Source organism: Aotus nancymaae, unplaced genomic scaffold (genome assembly GCF_030222135.1).
Source record: "Aotus nancymaae isolate 86718 unplaced genomic scaffold, 86718_ANA_hifiasm-v0.15.2.pri h1tg000049l, whole genome shotgun sequence".
In the NCBI taxonomy this organism is placed as follows: Eukaryota; Metazoa; Chordata; class Mammalia; order Primates; family Aotidae; genus Aotus; species Aotus nancymaae.
The window spans coordinates 32147592-32168210 of NW_026988463.1; the positions used below are offsets into that span (position 1 = coordinate 32147592).

Consider the following 20619-nt stretch of genomic DNA (forward strand, 5'->3'; position numbering starts at 1 on the left):
AAAATTGCTGGCTGGGTGCATTGGCTCATGCCTTTAATCCCAATACTTTGGGAGGCTGAGGTGGGCAGATCACCTGAGGTTAGAATTTCAAGATCAGCCTGGCTAAATTTAGTAGAGATGCAGAAACTCCATCTCTACTAAAAATACAAAATTATCTGGGCATGGTGGCACACGTGTAATCCCTGCTACTTGGGAGGCTGAGACAGGAGAATCCCTTGAACTAGGGAGGTGGAAGTTGTAGTGAGCTGAAATAGCACCACTGCACTCAGGCCTGGGCAACAGAGTGAGAATCTGTCTCCAAAAAAAAAATGAAAGAAAGAAAGAAAAAAGAAAAAGAAAGAAAGAAGGAAAGAAGGAAGGAAGGAAGGAAGGAAGGAAGGAAGGAAAGAAAATTGCTTATACTTACTTACATGAGCACTCTTACTTACAGACCAATTTGGTAGACACAACATTTAACAATAAGTATATAAACAAACACATCTAGACATGTGTACACACAAACCAAGATCTAATGGCTTGGAACCCTAGACATGACACAGCAGTATGATCTCCCTGGTTTTATTTGGTTTGGCCCAGTAGGTAATCCAATAAATGCTGTGAACCAAAATTTTGGGTAAGGCAGTTTAAAGTCCCAACCTCTCCAGACTCCAAAGAACTCTGGGACCAAACAGCACCAAAGGAGAGCATCATATGCTAATTATGCCCACTGCTTAGAACCACAGCACAAAAGCCTATATACATACAATGCCATTTCACTTTCCCATTCAGTAGTAAACACTACATTTCATACAGTGTTCAGGGTGAAGCGGTATTTCAAATGTAAGAATTTTTTTTTTTTTTTTGAGATGGAATTTCACTCTTGTTTCCTAGGGTGAAATGCAATGGTGCAATCTCGGCTCATTGCAACCTCTGCCTCCTGGGTTTAAGCAATTCTCCTGCTTCAGCCTCCCATATAGCTGGGATTACAGGCATGTGCCAGTATGACCAGCTAATTTTTGTACATTTAGTAGAGACAGGCTTTCTCCATGTTGTCGGGCTGTCTCAAACTCCTGACTTTAGGTGGTCTGCCCACCATGGCCTCCCAAAGTGCTGGGATTACAGGCATAAGCCACCGTGCCCAGCCTGAGAGACAATTCTAAGTAAGGTTTAGTACTAGACCTCAGAATCTCTGCCAGGGGTGTCCCCTTTTGGGATCCAATCTTAGAGTGTCAGATGCCTCTGACTTTAGGTTGGAACTGGTGTCATTTTATGTGTTCCTCCCAGAGGTAATGGCCTACTATGAGATTTATAAGACCACACTTTCCTGTGCTAACCATCCCACTAGAGTGATAGTCGTGAGCTAAAAGGCATCATAGCTGTATTATTTTCAAAGCATTTGATTTAAGTGCTTGAGCCCAAAAGATTGAGACCAGGCTGGTAAATATATAAAGAATCTCTCTCTGCAAAAAAAAATAAAAAATAAAAATAGCCAGGCATGGCTGGGATTGTGGTCCCAGCAACTTCGGAGATTGATGGGGCAGAATTACTTGAGCCTGAAGATGTCAGGCTACATTGAGCCATAATTGTGCCATTGCACTTCATCTTGGAATCTTGGATGACAGAGTGATATCCTATCTTTATTTATTTATTATTTTGAGATGGAGTTTCTTTTTTGTTGCCCAGGCTGGAGTGCAATGGTGTGATCTTGGCTCACTGCAATCTCTGCCTCCTGGGTCCAAGTGATTCCCATGCCTCAGCCTCCTGAGTAGTTGGGTTAACAGGCTTGTACCACCATGCCTAGCTAATTTTGTATTTTTAGTAGAGAAAGGATTTCTCCATGTCGATCAGGCTGGTCTTGACCTCCCAACCTCAGGCAATCCACCTGCCTTGACCTCCCAGATTGCTGGGATTCCAGGTGTGAGCCACTGCACCTGGTCTTACCCTGTCTTTGAAAAACTAAACAAACAAACAAATGAAAAAAACACTGTTCACTTCTGGCATGTTAAGTATATTCACATTGTTATTCAAAAAACTTCAAGAAATTTTACATTTGTAAAATGAAAACTCAAAACCTGTTAAGCAACAACTGCCCATTTTACCCTCCTTTCAGCCCTTGAGAAACATTCTTCCCCTTTCTGTTTTTATAAATGTGACTGCTTGACAGATCTCATATAAGTGGTATCATATAGTATTCATTGTTTAGTTACTGGCTTAGTTTAGGTAATATAATATTCTCAAGGTTTATCTTAAAATCTGACAAGATTTTTAAATGTGACGTTTGTTTTAAGGCTAAATAATATTCCACTGTATGTATATGTTATATTTTGTGGTGTGTATATAAATCAAAAAACAACTGAGTTGCTTCCACCTTTTGGCTTTTGTGAATACTGGTTCAATAAACATAGATGGTTAAATGTATCTTCCAGGTCCTGAGTTGCATACTTTGGATATAGATTCATAATTGGAATTTCTGTAGTTGGTGATACTTTCATGTTTAATTATTTGAGAAACATTTATAACATTTTTAAATGATGGCTATATTTTTGTCTTCCACCAACAATCAGCATGTGTTGCATTTATATTGCATCATCAATGGATTTGCTGCTTTTTAAAGATTTATAATGGCCATTCTAATTGGTGTGAGGTGATTTCGGTTTTCATTATAATTTTTATGCATTTCTCTACAAATTACTAATTTTTAAATATCCTCTCGAATGCATCTTTCTGTTTAGTTAAATTATGTGTCCATTTCTAAATCTAGTTATTCAACTGTTTTTAAATTTTAAGAGTTGTTTATATATTCTGAATATTAACTCCTATCACATGTGATTAGTAAATTTTTCACTCATTTTCTAAAAGGTATTGTCACTCTAGTGAATGTTTTCTTTGGTGTACAGAAATATTGAATTATAATGTTGTTCAATGTTTCTGTTCTTTTCTTTGTTGGTCCTGCATTTAATGTTATATCTAAGAAAATGGTGCCAAGACCAATGTCATGTCTTTCCCTTATTTTGTTTCAAAGAGATTTGTTATTTTATTGTGTCTAAGTATTTTATTTAAACTATTTTTGTATATGGCTCAAGAAAATGATCCAACTTGATTTTATCAGTATAGATTTTTAGTTTTCAACATTTTATTTTCATTATAAAATCAAATTATTACTCAAATTTGATAAAATATTATTTCACTTTATTGTGTGGTCATGGCAACATGGTGGAAGATTATTAGATCGTATACAGAACAGTTTATTTCTGAGCTCTCTATTCTGTTCTTTTATCTGTTTATCTGTCTTTGTGTTAGTACCACATTGTTTTTGTTATTGTAGCTTGTAATATATGTTCAAATCAGGAAGTCTAATGCCTCTGTTAATTTTCATGGGTGTTTGGTATAGTTAATAATCAAATTTTAAAATTTCAACCAATATTCTTGTAAAAAGTTGCTATTGGGATATTTATAGAAATTATATTACATTTCTATATCACCGTAAGTTGTATTAACATCTTCAAAATTTAAGTTTTTGACTATTGAGCAAGAATATTTTGAAGAGTGTGTTTTAATTTCATATGGTTTTTGATTTGCCGGTTTTATTTTTGCTATTCCTAGTTACATTCAGTTTTGGTCAAAAAGCATATGTGTGTTATTTTGGTCTTTGATATGGTTTGGCTTCTGTCCCCACCCAAATTTCATTTTGAATTGCACTCCCATAATTTTGACATGTTGTAGGAGAGACCTGGTGGGAGATCATTTTAATCAGGGGGGTAATTTCCTTTGTTCTGTTCTTGTGGTGATGATCAAGTCTTATGAGATCTGATGGTTTATCAGGGCTTCTGCTTTTCCATCTTTCTCATTTTCTCTTGCTGCCACAATGTAAGAAGTACCTTTCATCTCCTGCCATGATTCTGAGGCCTCCCCAGCCATGTGAAACTCTAAGTCCAATTAAACTCTCCCCACAGGGTAGTTCTTTATCAGCAATGTGAAAATGCACCAATACAGTCTTACATTTGTTTGTTGTTGTTTGTTATTTATTGTTGCTGTTGTTACTCTGTTGCCCAGGTCAGAGTACAGTGGTATGATTTTGGTTCACTGCAGCCTCAACCTCCCTGGCTCAAGTGATCCTTCCTACCTCAGTCTTCCAAGTAGCTGGGAGTACAGACATGCACTAGCTCATTTTTTGATTATGTGCAGTGACAAGATCTCACTATTTTAGCCATGCTGGTCTCAAACTTCTGGCCCCAAGTGATCCTTTTACCTGGTCTCCCAAAGTGTTGGAATTATAGGCATGAGCCATTGCACTTAGTATTCTTCAATTTAATAAGACATGTTATGTGTCCTAAAAGAGTACACCAGGTACAAGTAAGAATATTATGTATTCCCTTACTTTTGACTGGAAAGTACACAACTTTTTTTATTTTTATTATATGGTATGGATGGTTTATTATGTGGTACAGATGTCCCTGTTCTCCAAATTTTATCCTGCATTATAATCCTCAGTGTTGGATGTGGAACCTGGTGGGAAGTGTTTGGGTCATAGGGGATCAGAGGTGTTTGGTTCATAGTGGGTCAGAGGTGTTTGGGTCATGGGCTAAGTTTCTCATGAATGGCTTGATACCATCCTCTTGGTAATCATAAGTTTACACTCCATTAATTCAAGTGAGAGCTGGTTCCTTAAAATAACATGGCTACTTCACTCACACTTGCTGTGTCTCCTATCATGTGATATGTCCAGTTACTCTTTGTCTACCAGCATGATTGTAAGCTTCCTGAGACCCTCACCAGAAGCAGATGCTGGCACACACTTCTTGTACAGTCTGCTGCCTTGTCAGCCAAATAAACCTTTTTTTCTTTATAAATTGTCCACTTTTAGGTATTCCTCTATATGCAAAGTAATTAACACAGTCTAAAATGTTACTCTGAACTTTTTGTTTTGTGCAAGCTAGGCTTGAATTCCTGGGATCAAGTGTTCAGTCCACCTTGTACGCCCAAAGTCCTGGAATTACATTTCTTTTTATTAAGTAGTTTAATTAATTTGTATTTTATTTGATTCCTTTAAAAGTGCAGTTAATGGCCAGGGGTGGTGGCTCACACCTGTAATCCCAGCACTTTGGGAGGCCAAGGCACGTGAATCACAAGGTCAGGAGTTTGAGACCAGCGTGTCAAACATGGTGAAACCCAGTCTCTACTAAAATACAAAAACATTATATGGGTATGGTGGCAGGCACCTGTAATCACAGCTACTCAGGAGGCTGAGGCAGAAGAATTGCTTGAATCTGGGTGGCAGAGGTTGCAGTGAGCCAAGATCGCACCACAGCATTCCAGCCTGGGCAACAGATTGAGACTACAGTCTGAGCAACAGAGCAAGTCTCCATCTCAAAAAAAAAAGAAAAAGAAAAAGAAAGAAAGAAAAAGAAGAAAGTGCAGTTGGTATTACCAGTTTTATTCTCACTGTTTTTGTGTTTTTTGTAGATATGTTTTCTCATTTTCTGTTTTGCTGCCTTAATTTTTATTTTAATTTTGCAGTGATGTTTTATTTTTTTATTTTGTTTTGCATATTTTTATAAGTATTTCTTTTGCAACCATCTTAAAATATGGAAATCACATAAAACATCTTAAGTTAAAAAATATATTTTAATCTCATAACAACCTCAATTGAATACAAAATGTATACTTCTGCATTTTCCAGTGTATTGTTGATTTTAAAATTATTTTATATCGTATATCTATTAACAGATTTATGCAGACTTGTATTTTGTTTATCATATTCTGTACAACCTTAAGAGTTTTTTGCACCATGATTACAATAGTAAAGACTTCTATATGTGTGTATATTTACATCTAATAGAGAGCTTTATATGTGTATGTGATTTTATGATGCTATTCAGGATCATTTTATTTTTCAACAAATAGACTCATTTTAGCATTTCTTTTTTTTTCTGTGCAGAGTTAGGACTATGGTGGTAATGATGAACACTCTCACCTTTTATTTTGGAAAGTATTTATTTATATCTTCTTTTTGAAGTAAAATAATTTATTAAGTATTAGTGGTAAGAAATTTTTTTATTGAATTGAAATTTGGGAAGTTGTTTGACTTTTCTGTTTTCAAGTAACCTCTGTATTACTTTTTTCCTATGTTCTTCTAGGATTCCTTTTATGAATATATTCATCTACTTGATGATGTCCAATCAGTTTTTCATTCCATTTTTAATTTTATTTCAGAGTTTTATATTTTTGTATTATACATTTTAGGATATGTCATCTCACACCAGTTGATTGTGTTATGATTATAACCACATTTTATAATTGTATATGACAATGTTTTTATAATTACAGTACATTATTAATCATGTTCATTATTGTATTTAACTATATTTGACTCTTTATAATTTAAGACAATGTGGAGCAACATCAAATATGAATTAGCCATATTTCTATTGCCAATATAATGATCTCTTATTTTTTTTGCCTGGATAAATATCCCTGCATTTTTTTATGACTTGTTTATTTGTTGTGTATGTTTATTGTGAATGATTATTTAACCCTATCTCACTGACTTATCATATAATTTTTTTAAATTTCAACATCTATCTGTGAATCTGTATTATTTTTGTGTGGAATAAATTTTTTTTTTTGACAGAGTCTTGCCCTGTCACCAGACTGGAGTGCTGTAGCGCAATGTCAGTTTACTGCAACCTCTGCCTCCTAGGTTCAAGCAATTCCCCTGCATCAGCCTCTGGACTACCTGGGACTACAAGTGCTGCCACCACACCCAGCTAATTTTTTGTATTTTAGTAGAGATGGGGTTTTACCATATTGGCCATGATGGTCTCAATCTACTGACCTTGTGATCCACCTGCCTCAGCCTCCCAAAGTACTGGGATTACAGGTGTGAGCTATTGATCCTGGCCAGGAGAAAATCTTAGATTTGAAGATAATTTAAAAACTATCATATATCTGAATGTATTCTAGTCATTGTTCATTTTTACTTGTCAAAACCATACAACAAAATTTACAATACAATATTATTAAATATTCATTCTAGTCTTGTTAATTACATTGACATTATTATGCTACATATTGCTAGATTTTTTATCTTGCAAAGCTAAATCTCAAAACACATTACATAACATAAATTTGTCTCATTTCCTGGAACTTTTCAAACACCACTCTGTTTTCTGTTTCTGAGAGTGCAACTGCTTTCTGTATCTTATACAATCTCTTTCTTTTTCTGGCTGGCTTATTTTATTTGCATAATGCCATTGAAATGTATTTTTATAGTTGTTAGAATATTTTCTAGTTTTTGAAAACCAAGTGATATTCAGTATTTTTATATTTTAAATGATACCTGCTGAATGATTTGGTGACAGAAATTTGCATTGCTTCAAGAATGCAATGTGAAATTCCAACAGCATTGCATTAAATTTGTACATTACATTGGGCAGTATGGACATCTTTACAATATTAGTTATTTCTACCTTTGAACAACAGCATGTTAAACAGTTTGTTGTTTAATTTCTATATATTTGTGAATTTTTCAGTTTTTATTGTTGTTTTAAACTCTCATTCCATTTTCATATTTGTTTTAAATGATATTTGATGATATTAGTTTTAAAAATTTTGCTCTCTTGTGTTACTTGTTAAGTCTGTTTTGTTGTTGTTGTTGTTGTTGTTGTTGTTGTTTGGCCTAACAGGTGGTCTAGGAAGGAGAATGTTGTATGAGTTATAGAGATGAGTGTATCCTGATTTTGTAGATGAGTGTTCTCTATACCTCTGTGAGGAATAATTGTTTTATACTGCCTTCAAGTCCTCTTTTTCTTTACTTATATTCTGTCTTGTTTAATTTTTATTATAGAATGTGGGGTATTGAAATATACTACTGTACTTATATATGCTCTGTGATTCTTCAGTTTTGTCAATATTTTCTTTATATACTTGGAACCTTAATGTGAGATACACACCACACACAGAAACACACACACACACACACACAAATAAATGTACATACAAATGTGTCATAGGTTCCCAGAGAATGAGTCTGTTATTACTTAATCTCTTTCTTTGTATCTTTGGAGTTTGGACTTAAGGTAAATTTTTAAAAATATGATAGTTTTTGACTTAAAATATAGCTTGTATAGATTTTGACCTGTTCTACTCTCAGTTGGTTAATATTTGCATGGAACATCTAGTATTTTGCCACTTTCAGGTTTTGTTTTGTTTTTTTTCTGTCATGAAATCTGAACTGACTTGTAGAAAGGCAAGTTGGGTGTTGTTTTTTAAAGTATGTTTCATAAATCTTATTATTGAATGTATGTCTCTTGATTGGAAAGTTAATTATATATGTGTGTGTGTGTATATATATATATAATTTTCTTATATAGAAAGACTTACTAATGTTGTTTTATTGCTTTATTTGATTCTTGCATCTTTCTTCCTCATTTCCTCTCTTTCTAGTCTTCCTTTGTATCTTTTTAATTTCTGTATTAATATACTTTCACTTTCTTATTTTCTTTCATGTATCTACAGATATTTTCTTTGTGTTACCTTGGGGATTACATAAAACCTCTAAAAGATACAACAATATACTTTAATCTCATAAAAAAAACTTCAGTTGCATGCAAGTATTCCTCATTACATTTGCTCTCATTTGTTATTTATATTACTAATTATATCTTTTTATGTTGCACATGTATTAACAGATGTTTATAAAAATTTCTGTGTTTTATAAATTTTAAAGAATAAATTTTCTTACACTATCATGATAAGGCTAAGGAATTCATTTTTTTTTGTATGTGCATATCTTTTCCAGAACAATGTATTTTCAAATAATTAAGTGTTGCTTTTTGAATCATGTTATTTTCAGTGAAAGAAATTCATTTTATCATCTTTGATATATAGCACACATGCTGTGCCAATATACTCTCTCAGAATGTAGTTATTTTGGAAGGTTTCTTTTTTATTTTAATTTTTGTAGAACAGTTTGCTGTTGATATTATTCTCACTTAACAGATTTTTTTTTTTTTTTTTTGAAGACTTTGACTGTAACACAGAGTTTCCTTCTGGCCTGCAAATATTTTGGCAAATTCACTGGTTATGCTTGTAAATGACACATCATTTTTCTCTTGCAGCCCCCAAGATTTTCTTTCCATCTGTGACTTTTGAAATTGTATTTATATATGTGTTTGTTATAAATATCTATGTGCATATCCCAGTTTGTTTTATTGAGCTTCTACCTTTTTACATTATTTTTTCTTCCAGAATTTTTTAGTTATTTCTTATTGCATGCTTAGCTTTTACAATTTTTTGATATTTTAAATATTTTTGTGCTTATTCTAAATTTTGAATTTTTAATAGTTGTCTGTGTTCCTCTTTCTCACTATTATTTAATTTATTTAAATTTTAAAAAATTAGTTTATACATCTTCATTTTTTATGTTTCCTTTCTGAACAGTTTATTATTTTTGTATGGGGCTATTTTTCTGTAATATTTTCTATTGACTGTAATTTTTGATTGAGATTTGGACATTTAAAAAAAATCTACCTGTCAGTCTTTGAAATGTAGCTTTTTTTTCTGGCATACATTAAAACCTATTTTTAGCCAGAGATTCTGGGAATTTCTCAGACATGTTCTTAGAATGTATCTTATCTGAAAATTTGTGTTTATTTTTAGTTAAAGAAATTTATTACTGCTTCTGCTTAATGGCCAGTCCTCATTTGCTACATGTGTTTTCTCTCTGTAGTACTGCAGTCTCTCTACTGCTGTAGCATCTACCTTAGATCTTAGCAGATTCAAACTGTCGTTCCAAAAAACACTATTATAGTAGTCTGTTTCATGCTGCCAAAAAGACATACCCAAGACTATGTAATTTATAAAGAAAAAAGGTTCAATGGACTCACTGTTCAACATGGCTAAGGAAGGCTCAAAATTGTGGCAGAAAATAAAGACAAAGCAAAGTGACATCTTACATGGTGGCAGTCAGAGAAAGGGCATTGCAGAGGAACTCTCCTTTATAAAATCTATCAGATTTTGTGAGACTCCTATCATGAGAAAAACATAGGATATACCCGTACCATAATTCAGTTACTTCCCACCAGGTTTCTTCCACAACTAGTGACAATTATGAAATCTACAATTCAAAATGAGGTTTAAGTGGAAATAGAGACCCAAACCATATTAGCCACCACTTTCTTTAGTATTTAATGCCATGGAAGACAGAAACCAGTTTGTGAAAAGACTCTTAGAAGCGAGAAATAGAGATATATGTGTCACTATTTTTCTGGGGTTTGGTTTATTTATTTATTTATTTATTTATTTTGGTAAAATTGAAAAACAGAAGTTGGTAGTTTACTTCTAAAGGCACTACATTCTGTTTTGGGAGCAGGAAGAGCTCTGCTGGATAAGTGTAACAGAATTATTTTTCTATGTGATTCTTCGCATTGTGCTCACCTGGGGTACTGCACACAAGAAACTTATTTATAAATCTTCCACAAATGTGTTTTGTTCAGTATGTTTTCATTGAATTTAGATGTCTATAAAGGAAGTAGGGCCTGTGGTGCTTTTCTATGCCATCTTGCTCATGCAGTTTGTATGATTTTATAAAGTATACAAATCTTAGTCTAGCAAGTGAAGTAATTTCTTTTTTGTTGTTGTTTTTTATTGCATTTTAGGTTTTGGGGTACATGTGAAGAATGTGCAAGATTGTTGCATAGGTGCATATGTGACAGTGTGATTTGCTGCCTTCCTCCCATTCACCTATATCTGGCATTTCTCCCCATGCTATCTCTCCCCAACTCCCCACCCCCTGCTGTCCCTCACCATTCCCCCCAACAGACCCCAGTGTGTAGTGCTCCCCTCCCTGTGTCCATGTGTTCTCTTTGTTAAATACCTGCCTATGAGTGAGAACATGCAGTGTTTGATTTTGTGTTCTTGTGTCAGTTTGCTGAGAATGATGGTTTCCAGATTCATCCGTGTCCCTACAAAGGATGCAAACTCATCGCTTTTGATGGCTGCATAATATTCCATGGTGTATGTGTGCCACATTTTCCCTGTCCAGTCTATCATCAATGGGCATTTGGGTTGGTTCCAGGTCTTTGCTATTGTAAACTGTGCTGCAATGAACATTCGTGTGCATGTGTCCTTATAGTAGAACGATTTATAATCCTTTGGATATATACCCAGTAATGGGATTGCTGGGTCAAATGGAATTTCTATTTCTAGTTCCTTGAGGAATCGCCACACTGTCTTCCACAATGGTTGAACTAATTTACACTCCCACCAACAGTGTAAAAGTGTTCCTATTTCTCCACATCCTCTCCAGCATCTGTTGTCTCCAGATTTTTTAATGATCGCCCTTCTAACTGGCCTGAGAGGGTATCTCAATGTAGTTTTGATTTGCATTTCTCTAATGACCAATGATGATGCACATTTTTTCATATGTTTGTTGGCCTCATGTATGTCTTCTTTTGTAAAGTATCTGTTCATATCCTTTGCCTATTTTTGAATGGGCTTCTTTGTTTTTTTCTTGTAAATCCGTTTTAGTTCTTTGTAAATTCTGTATATCAGCCCTTTGTCAGATGGGTAAACAACAAAACTTTTTTCCCATTCTGTTGGTGGCTGATTCACTCTAGTGACTGTTTCTTTTGCCGTGCAGAAGCTGTGGAGTTTGATTAGGTCCCATTTGTCTATTTTGGCTTTTGTTGCCAATGCTTTTGGTGTTTTGGTCATGAAGTCCTTGCCTACGCCTATGTCCTGAATGGTTTTGCCTAGGTTTTCTTCTAGGATTTTTATGGTGTTAGGTCTTATGTTTAAGTCTTTAATCCATCTGGAGTCAATTTTAGTGTAAAGTAACAGGAAGGGGTCCAGTTTCTGCTTTCTGCATATTACTAGCCAGTTTTCCCAACACCATTTATTAAACAGGGAATCCTTTCCCCATTGCTTGTTTTTGTCAGGTTTGTCAAACATCAGATGGTTGTAGATATGTTGTGTTGCCTCCGAGGCCTCTGTTCTGTTCCATTGGTCTATATCTCTGTTTTGGTACCAGTACCATGCTGTTTTGATTACTGTAGCCTTGTAATATAGTTTCATGTCCGGTAGTGTGATGCCTCCCACTTTGTTCTTTTTGCTTAGAATTGACTTGGCTATGCGGGCTCTCTTTTGGTTCCATATGAAATTTAAGGTGGTTTTTTCCAGTTCTGTGAAGAAGGTCATTGGTAGCTTGATGGGTATAGTGTTGAATCTGTAAATTACTTTGGGCAGTATGGCCATTTTCACGATATTGATTCTTCCTAACCATGAACATGGAATGTTTCTCCATCTCTTTGTGTCCTCTCTTATTTCATTGAGCAGTGGTTTGTAGTTCTCCTTGAAGAGGTCCTTTACGTTCCTTGTTAGTTGTATTCCTAGGTATTTTATTCTCTTTGTAGCAATTGTGAATGGCAGTTCATTCTTGATTTGGCTCTCTTTAAGTCTGTTATTGGTGTATAGGAATGCTTGTGATATTTGCACATTGATTTTGTATCCTGAGAATTTGCTGAAGTTGCTTATCAGTTCCAGGAGATTTTGGGCTGAGGTGATGGGGTCTTTTAGATATACAATCATGTCGTGTGCAAATAGAGACAATTTGACTTCCTCCTTTCCTATTTGAATACCCTTTATTTCTTTTTCTTGCCTGATTGCTCTGGCTAGAACTTCCAGTACTATATTGAATAGGAGTGGTGAGAGAGGGCATCCTTGTCTAGTGCCAGATTTCAAAGGGAATGCTTCCAGTTTTTGCCCATTCAGTATGATATAGGCTGTTGGTTTGTCATAAGTAGCTTTTATTATTTTGAGATACGTTCCATCAATACCTAGTTTATTGAGGGTTTTTAGCATAATGGACTATTGAATTTTGTCGAAGGCCTTTTCTGCATCAATTGAGAGAATCATGTCGTTTTTGTCTTTGGTTCTGTTTATGTGGTGAATTGCATTTATAGACTTGTGTATGTTGAACCAGCCTTGCATTCCTTGGATGAATCCTACTGGATCATGGTGGATAAGCTTTTTGATGTGCTGTTGCAACCGGCTTGCCAGTATTTTATTGAAGATTTTTGCATCTATATTCATCATGGATATTGACCTGTAGTTTTCTTTTCTTGCTGAGTCTCTGCTGGGTTTTGGTGTCAGGATGATGTTGGTCTCATAAAATGATCTGGGAAGGATTCCCTCCTTTTGGATTATTAGAAATAGTTTCAGAAGTAATGGTACCAGCTCCTCTTTGTATGTCTGGTAGAATTTGGCTGTGAACCCATCTGGACCTGGGCTTTTTTTGGGTGGTAGCCTTTTAATTGCTGCCTGCACTTCAGACCTTGTTATTGGTCTATTCAGGGTTTTGACTTCTTCCTGGTTTAGGCTTGGGAGGAGGCAAGTGTCCAGGAATTTATCCATTTCTTCCAGGTTTCCTAGTTTATGTGCATAGAGTTACTTGAAATAATCTTTGATGATGGTTTGAATTTCTGTGGAATCTGTGGTGATATCCCCTTTATCGTTTTTTATTGCATCTATTTGGTTATTCTCTCTTTTCTTTTTTATTATCTGGCTAGTAGTCTGTCTATTTTGTTGATCCTTTTGAAAAACCAGCTCCTGGATTTCTTGATATTTTGAAGGGTTTTTTGTGTCTCTATATCCTTCAGTTCTGCTCTGATTTTAGTTATTTCTTTTCTTCTGCTAGCTTTGAGTATTTTTGATCTTGCTCTTCTAGCTCTTTCAATTTTGATGATAGGGTGTCAATTTTAGATCTCTCCTTTCTTCTCATGTGGGCACTTATTGCTATATATTTTCCTCTAGAGACTGCTTTAAATGTGTCCCAGAGATTTTGGTATGTTGTGTCTTCGCTCTCATTGGTTTTGAAGAACATCTTTATTTCTGCCTTCATTTCATTGTTTATCCAGTCAACATTCAAGAGCCAGTTGTTCAGTTTCCATGAAGCTGTTCATTTCTCAGTTGGTTTCTGAATTCTGAGTTCTAACTTGATTGCACTGTGGTCTGAGACACTGTTTGTTAAGATTTGTGTTCTTTTGTATTTGCTGAGGGTGATTTACTTCCAATTATGTGGTCGACGTTAGAGCAGGTGTGATGTGGTGCTGAGAAGAATGTATATTCTGTGGATTTGGGATGGAGAGTTCTGTAAATGTTTATTAGGTTTGCTTGGTCCAGGTCTGAGTTCAAGTCCTGGATATCCTTGTTAATTTTCTGTCTCATTGATCTGTCTAATATTGTCAATGGGGGGTGTTAAAGTCTGCCACTATTATTATGTAGGAGTCTAAGTTTCTTTGTACGTCATTAAGAACTTGCCTTATGTATCTGGGTGCTCCTGTATTGGGTGCATATATATCTAGGATTGTTAGCTCTTCTTGTTGCATTGATCCTTTTACCATTATGTAATGTCCTTCTTTGTCTCTTTTGATCTTTATTGCTTTAAATTCTATTTCATCAGAGATGAGAATTGCCACTCCTGCTTTTTTTTGCTCTCCATTTGCTTGGTAAATCTTCCTCCATCCTTTTATTTTGAGCCTTTGTGTATCCTTGCATGTGAAATGGGATTCCTGGATACAGCACACTGAAGGGTTTCAGCTTTTTATCCAATTTGCCAGTCTGTGTCTTTTGATTGGGTTATGTTGAGGGTTAATATTGTTATGTGTGAATTTGATACTGCCATTTTGATGCTAGCTAGCTGTTTTGCCCATTAGTTGATGCAGATTCTTCATTGTGTTGATGCTCTTTACCATTTGGTATGTTTTTGGAGTGACTGGTACTGGTTGTTCTTTTCTATGTGTAGTGCCTCTTTCAGGATCTCTTATAAAGCACACCTGGTGGTAATGAAATCTCTGAGTACTTCCTTGTTTGCAAAGGATTTTATTTTTCCTTCACTAATGAAGCTTAGTTTGGCTGGATATGAAATTCTTGGTTGAAAGTTCTTTTCTTTAAGGATGTTGAATATTGGCCCCCACTCTCTTCTGGCTTGTAGGGTTTCTGCTGAGAGATCTGCTGTGATTCTGATGGGCTTCCCTCTGTGGGTGACCTGACCTTTCTCTCTGGCTGCCCTTAGCATTTTCTCTTTCATTTCAACCCTGGTGATTCTGACTATTATGTGCCTTGGGGTTGATCTTCTTGAGGAATATCTTTGTGGTGTTCTCTGTATTTCCTGGAGTTGAATATTGGCCTGCCTTGCTAGGTTGGGGAAGTTTTCCTGCATAATATCCTGAAGAGTATTTTCCAGCTTGGATTCATTCTCTTCATCACATTCAGGTACACCTATCAAATGTAGATTAGGTCTTTTCACACAGTCCCATATTTCTTGTTGACTTTGTTCATTCCTTTTTACCCTGTTTTCTCTAATCTTGCCTTCTCATTTTATTTCATTGAGTTGATCTTCAACCTCTGATATCCTTTCTTCTGCTTGGTCAATTCGGCTTCATGCTTCATGAAGTTCTCGTGTTGTATTTTTCAGCTCCATCAATTCACTTATATTCCTCTCTAAGTTGTCCATTCTAGTTAGCATTTCATCAAATCTTTTTTCAAGGTTCTTAGATTCTTTGCATTGGGTTAGGATATGTTCTTTTAGCTCACGGAAGTTTCTTATTACCCACTTTCTGAAGGCTGATTCTGTCATTTCATCACACTCATTCTCCATGCAGTCTTAGTCTTGTTCCCTTGCTGGTGAGGAGTTGTGATCCCTAGTAGGAGGAGAGGTGTTCTAGTTTTGGGTGTTTTCATCCTTTTTTGTGCTGGTTTCTTTCCATCTTTGTGGATTTATCCACCTGTCTTCTTTGTAGTTGCTGACTTTCTGATTGGGTCTCTGAGTGGACGTCTTGTTTGTTGATGATGAAGTTATTTCTGTTTCTTAATTTTCCTTCTAACAGTCTGGCCCCTCTGCTGTAGGACTGCTGAGGTCCACTCCAGGCCCTGCTTGCCTGGGGATCACCTGCAGCAGCTGCAGAACAGTAAGGGTTACTACCAGTTTCTTCTTCTGCTGTGTCCCAGAAGGATACCCACCAAATGTCAGTCTGAGCTCTCCTTTATGAGGTGACTCTTTGGGTATATGGGGGTCAGGGAGCTGCTTAAGGAGACAGTCTGTCCTTTATAGTAGCTCAAGTGCTGAGCTGTGAGCTCTTTTGTTCATTCAGAGCTGCTGGGCTGGTACATTTAAGTCTGCTGCAGCAGAACTCATAAGGCCTTTTTTCCCCCCAGGTGTTCTGTCCCAGGGAGTTAGGGTTTTGTTTATGAGTTTCTGCTGTGCTGCTGCCTTTTTCTTTTTCAGGGCTGCCCTGCCCAGCACGGAGGCAGCTTAGTCTCTGTCTGCCTGCAGACGCTTTGCTGAGTTGCTGTGGGCTCCGCCCAGCTGCCATGTGAACTTCCCTGCAGTTCTGATTATATGGGTGTAGTTAGAACTGCCTCGGCAATGGTGGCCCACCTCTGTAATGATGGACTCTCTCTGAAATGGTGGGTTACCTCAGCAACGGCTGGCTGCTTCAGCAATGCCAGCTTGCCTTCATATTGGTGGAGTGCCTTAGTAATGGTGGACACCCGTCCCCCACAGAGGTGGACCATCTCAGGTTCAGCTGTGCTTGCTGTGAAACTCTCAACCCAGAGCATTTCCAATTGCTGTTTTTTTGTGGGGTTTTTTTGTGTGGGGGGGGGTGGGACCAGCTGAGCCTGATCACCTGGCTCCCTGCCTCAGAACCTTTATCTGTTTTTTTAGTTGAACGGTTAGCTCTCTCCCAGGTGTTATACTTGCCTGTTGAAAAGACACCGGGATCTGTGTGATTTCCCGTGTGGTGAACCACTGTGCCAGCTGAAACAGCGGTGCTGAGATTCGTGGTGCTTTGTTGCTCTGGAATCTCCTGTCCTGGCTCCCTGTTTCAGTCCCCTTTTTTTCAATCAGATGAGTGAGTGACTCTGCCTTCCCAGAGCTCCCCTTGCTGGCTAACGGGGGGGGCCCAGTCCCGCTTACTCGGCACCAGGAACTGCTGCACTGGGGCACCAGCAAAACAGCCACGCCAGCCAAAACAGCCATGTTGGTGACCCATGGAGCTCCTCCACCTGGGAATCTCCTGGTCTGTGGGCAATAAAAATCCATCTGGAAATGCGGCATCCACTCACCCTCTGCCCTTTCACAGGGTGCTGTAGTCCTGAGCTACTCTTAACTGGCCATCTTGGATCCTGTCACCAGTAATTTGTTATTTTTATTTTCTTTTCAGCTATGTGTTCTTATTTTGCCCAAGACCTTTGGCCAGAGCAGGATATAAAAAAACCATTTCAAAAAGAGTTAATGAGAAGATATGGAAACTGTGGGGATGAAAATTTATCACTAAGAAAAGACTGTGAAAGTGTGGATGATTGTAAAATGCACAAAAGAGTTTATAATAAACTTCACAAATGTTTGACAGCTACCAAGAGCCAAACATTTCTCCATTATAAATATGTAAAAGTATTTCATATATTTTCTTATTCAAATAAATCTAAGAAAAGATGTGCTAAAAAGAAAACTTATAAATGTGAAAAATGTGACAAATCATTTTGCATGTTTTTACATCTAATTCAACATAAAAGAATTCATACTAGAGTGAATTCCTATAAATATAAAGAATGTGGCAGAGCCTTTAACTGGTCCTCACACCTTACTAAACATAAGAGAATTCATAGTGGAGAGAAATCCTACAAATGTGATGTATGTGACAAAGATTTTAACCAGTTCTCACACCTTACTAGACATAAGATAATTCATCCTGGAAAGAAACACTACAAATGTGAAGAATGTGGCAAAGCTTTTAACCGGTCCTCAAACCTTACTAAACATAAGAGAATTCATAGTGGAGAGAAACCCTACAAATGTGAAGATTGTGGCAAAGCTTTTGACCTGTCCTCACACCTTACTAAACATAAGAGAATTCATAGTGGAGAGAAACCCTACAAATGTGAAGAATATGGCAAAGCATTTAACTGGTCTTCAAACCTTACTAAACATCATAAGAGAATTCCTAGTGGAGAGAAACCCTACAAATGTGAAGAATGTGGCAAAGCTTTTAATCGGTCCTCACACCTTACTAAACATAAGAGAATTCATAGTGGAGAAAAACCCTACAAATGTGAAGAATGTGGCAAAGCTTTTAACTGGTCATCAACCCTTACTCAACATAAAAGAATTCATAGTGGAGAGAAACCCTACAAATGTGAAGAATGTGGCAAAGCTTTTAACCTGTCTTCAAACCTTACTAAACATAAGAGAATTCATAGTGGAGAGAAACCCTACAAATGTGAAGAATGTGGCAAGGCTTTTAACTTTTCATCAAACCTTACTACACATGAGAGAATTCATAGAGGAGAGAAACCCTACAAATGTGAAGAATGTGGCAAAGCTTTTAACTGGTCATCAATCCTTACTCAACATAAGAGAATTCACAGTGGAAAGAAACCCTACAAATGTGAAGAATGTGGCAAAGCTTTTAACCTGTCTTCAAACCTTACTAAACATAAGAGAATTCATAGTGGAGAGAAACCCTACAAATGTGAAGAATGTGGCAAGGCTTTTAACTTTTCATCAACCCTTACTACACATGAGAGAATTCATAGTGGAGAGAAACCCTACAAATGTGAAGAATGTAACAAAGCTTTTAACTGGTCATCAATCCTTACTCAACATAAGAGAATTCACAGTGGAAAGAAACCCTACAAATGTGAAAAATGTGGCAAAGCTTTTAACCGGTCTTCAAACTTTACTAACCATAAGAAAATTCATAATGGAGAGAAACCCTACAAATGTGAGGAATGTGGCAAAGCTTTTAACTGGTCTTCAAACCTTACTAACCATAAGAAAATTCATAATGGAGAGAAACCCTACAAATGTGAAGAATGTGGCAAAGTTTTTAACTGGTCTTCAAACTTTACTAAACATAAGAGAATTCATAGTGGAGAGAAACCATACAAATGTGAAGAATGTGGCAAAGCTTTTAACCGGTCCTCACACCTTAGTCAACATAAGAGAATTCATAGTGGAGAGAAACCCTACAAATGTGAAGAATGTGGCAAAGCTTTTAACCGGTCCTCACACCTTACTAAACATAAGAGAATTCATAGTGGAGAAAAACCCTACAAATGTGAAGAATGTGGCAAAGCTTTTAACTGGTCATCATCCCTTACTACACATAGGAGAATTCATAGTGGAAAGAAACCCTACAAATGTGAAGAATGTAACAAAGCTTTTAACAGGTCATCAACTCTTACTCAACATAAAAGAATTCACAGTGGAGAGAAACCCTACAAATGTGAAGAATGTGGCAAAGCTTTTAACCGATCCTCACATCTTACTCAACATAAGAGAATTCATATTGGAGAAAAACCCTACAAATGTGAAGAATGTGGCAAAGCTTTTCACCTGTCTTCAAACCTTACTCAACATAAGAGAATTCATAGTGGAGAGAAACCCTACAAATGTGAAGAATGTGGCAAAGCTTTTAACCTGTCTTCAAACCTTACTAAACATAAGAGAATTCATAGTGGAGAGAAACCCTACAAATGTGAAGACTGTGGCAAAGCTTCTAACAGGTCCTCACACCTTACTAAACATAAGAGAATTTATAGGGGAGAGAAACTCTACTAATGTGAAGACTGTGGCAAAGCTTTTAACCTGTCCTCACACCTTACTAAACATAGGAGAATTTATAGTGGAGAGAAACCCTATAAATGTGAGGATTGTGGAAAAGCTTTTAACGTTTCATCAACCCTTACTACACATAAGAGAATTCATAGTGGAGACAAACCCTACAAATATGAAGAATGTGACAGAGCTTTTAACCAGTCCTCACACCTTACTAGACATAAGAGAATTCATACTGGAGAGAACCCCTACAAACATGAAGGATGTAGCAAAGCTTTTACCTGTTCTTCACACCTTACTACACATAAGAGAATTCATAGTGGAGAGAAACCCTTCAAATGAGAATATTTATGTCATCTCTGATTTCTTTCAGCAGTATTTTTCAGTTCTCCTTGCAGAGCTATTTTTCTTCTTTGATATAATATTTCTAGGTATTATTTTTGTTAGTGTCTATTGTAAATAGAACTGTTTTTAATTTTGTTCTCAGCTTCAATGTCATTAGTATGCAGAAATGCTACTTGTTTGTGTATATTGATTTTGTATTCTGATACTTTAATGAAGTCATTTTTAGGCTTGGGAATCTTTTGGTGGAATCTATGTAGAAAATTATATCATCAGTGAAGATAATGTGACTTTATGTATTCTTATATGAATGCCTTTTATTTCTTCACTTTGTTAAATTGCTCTGACTGGGACTTCAAGAACTATGTTGAATATGAGTGTTTACAGTAAACAGTCTGGTCTTATTTCTGTTCATGTGAAGAGTGCATCCACATTTGCCTGTTCGGTATAATGTTGGCTGAGAATTTGTAATAGTAGCTTTTATTATTTTGAGGTACGTTTTGCAAATGCTCACTCCATCACAATCGTTCTGGTGAAAAACATGAACAATGGGTTAGAAAGTATTTGTACTTTTCTGATTCGATTGCAGTATCAGATTTTTTCACTTTATTATTTGCCATATAGAAGTTTGTACTTCAACAAAAGATGGCATTAATTTCAAGTTAATATACTCACAC

General features: G+C 36.3%; 1 protein-coding gene across 1 annotated transcript in view; it reads left to right on the forward strand.

The window, feature by feature from the left end:
- The window catches only part of LOC135269082 (zinc finger protein 724-like), a 41610-nt gene extending 21264 nt beyond the window's left edge, over positions 1-20346 (forward strand). The window contains exon 4 of the mRNA XM_064362772.1: positions 17205-20346. Within this exon, the coding sequence (XP_064218842.1) occupies positions 17205-19603 (2399 nt within the window). The 3' untranslated portion in view covers positions 19604-20346. The remainder of the gene's footprint in view (positions 1-17204) is intronic.
- Positions 20347-20619: the final 273 nt, after the last annotated feature.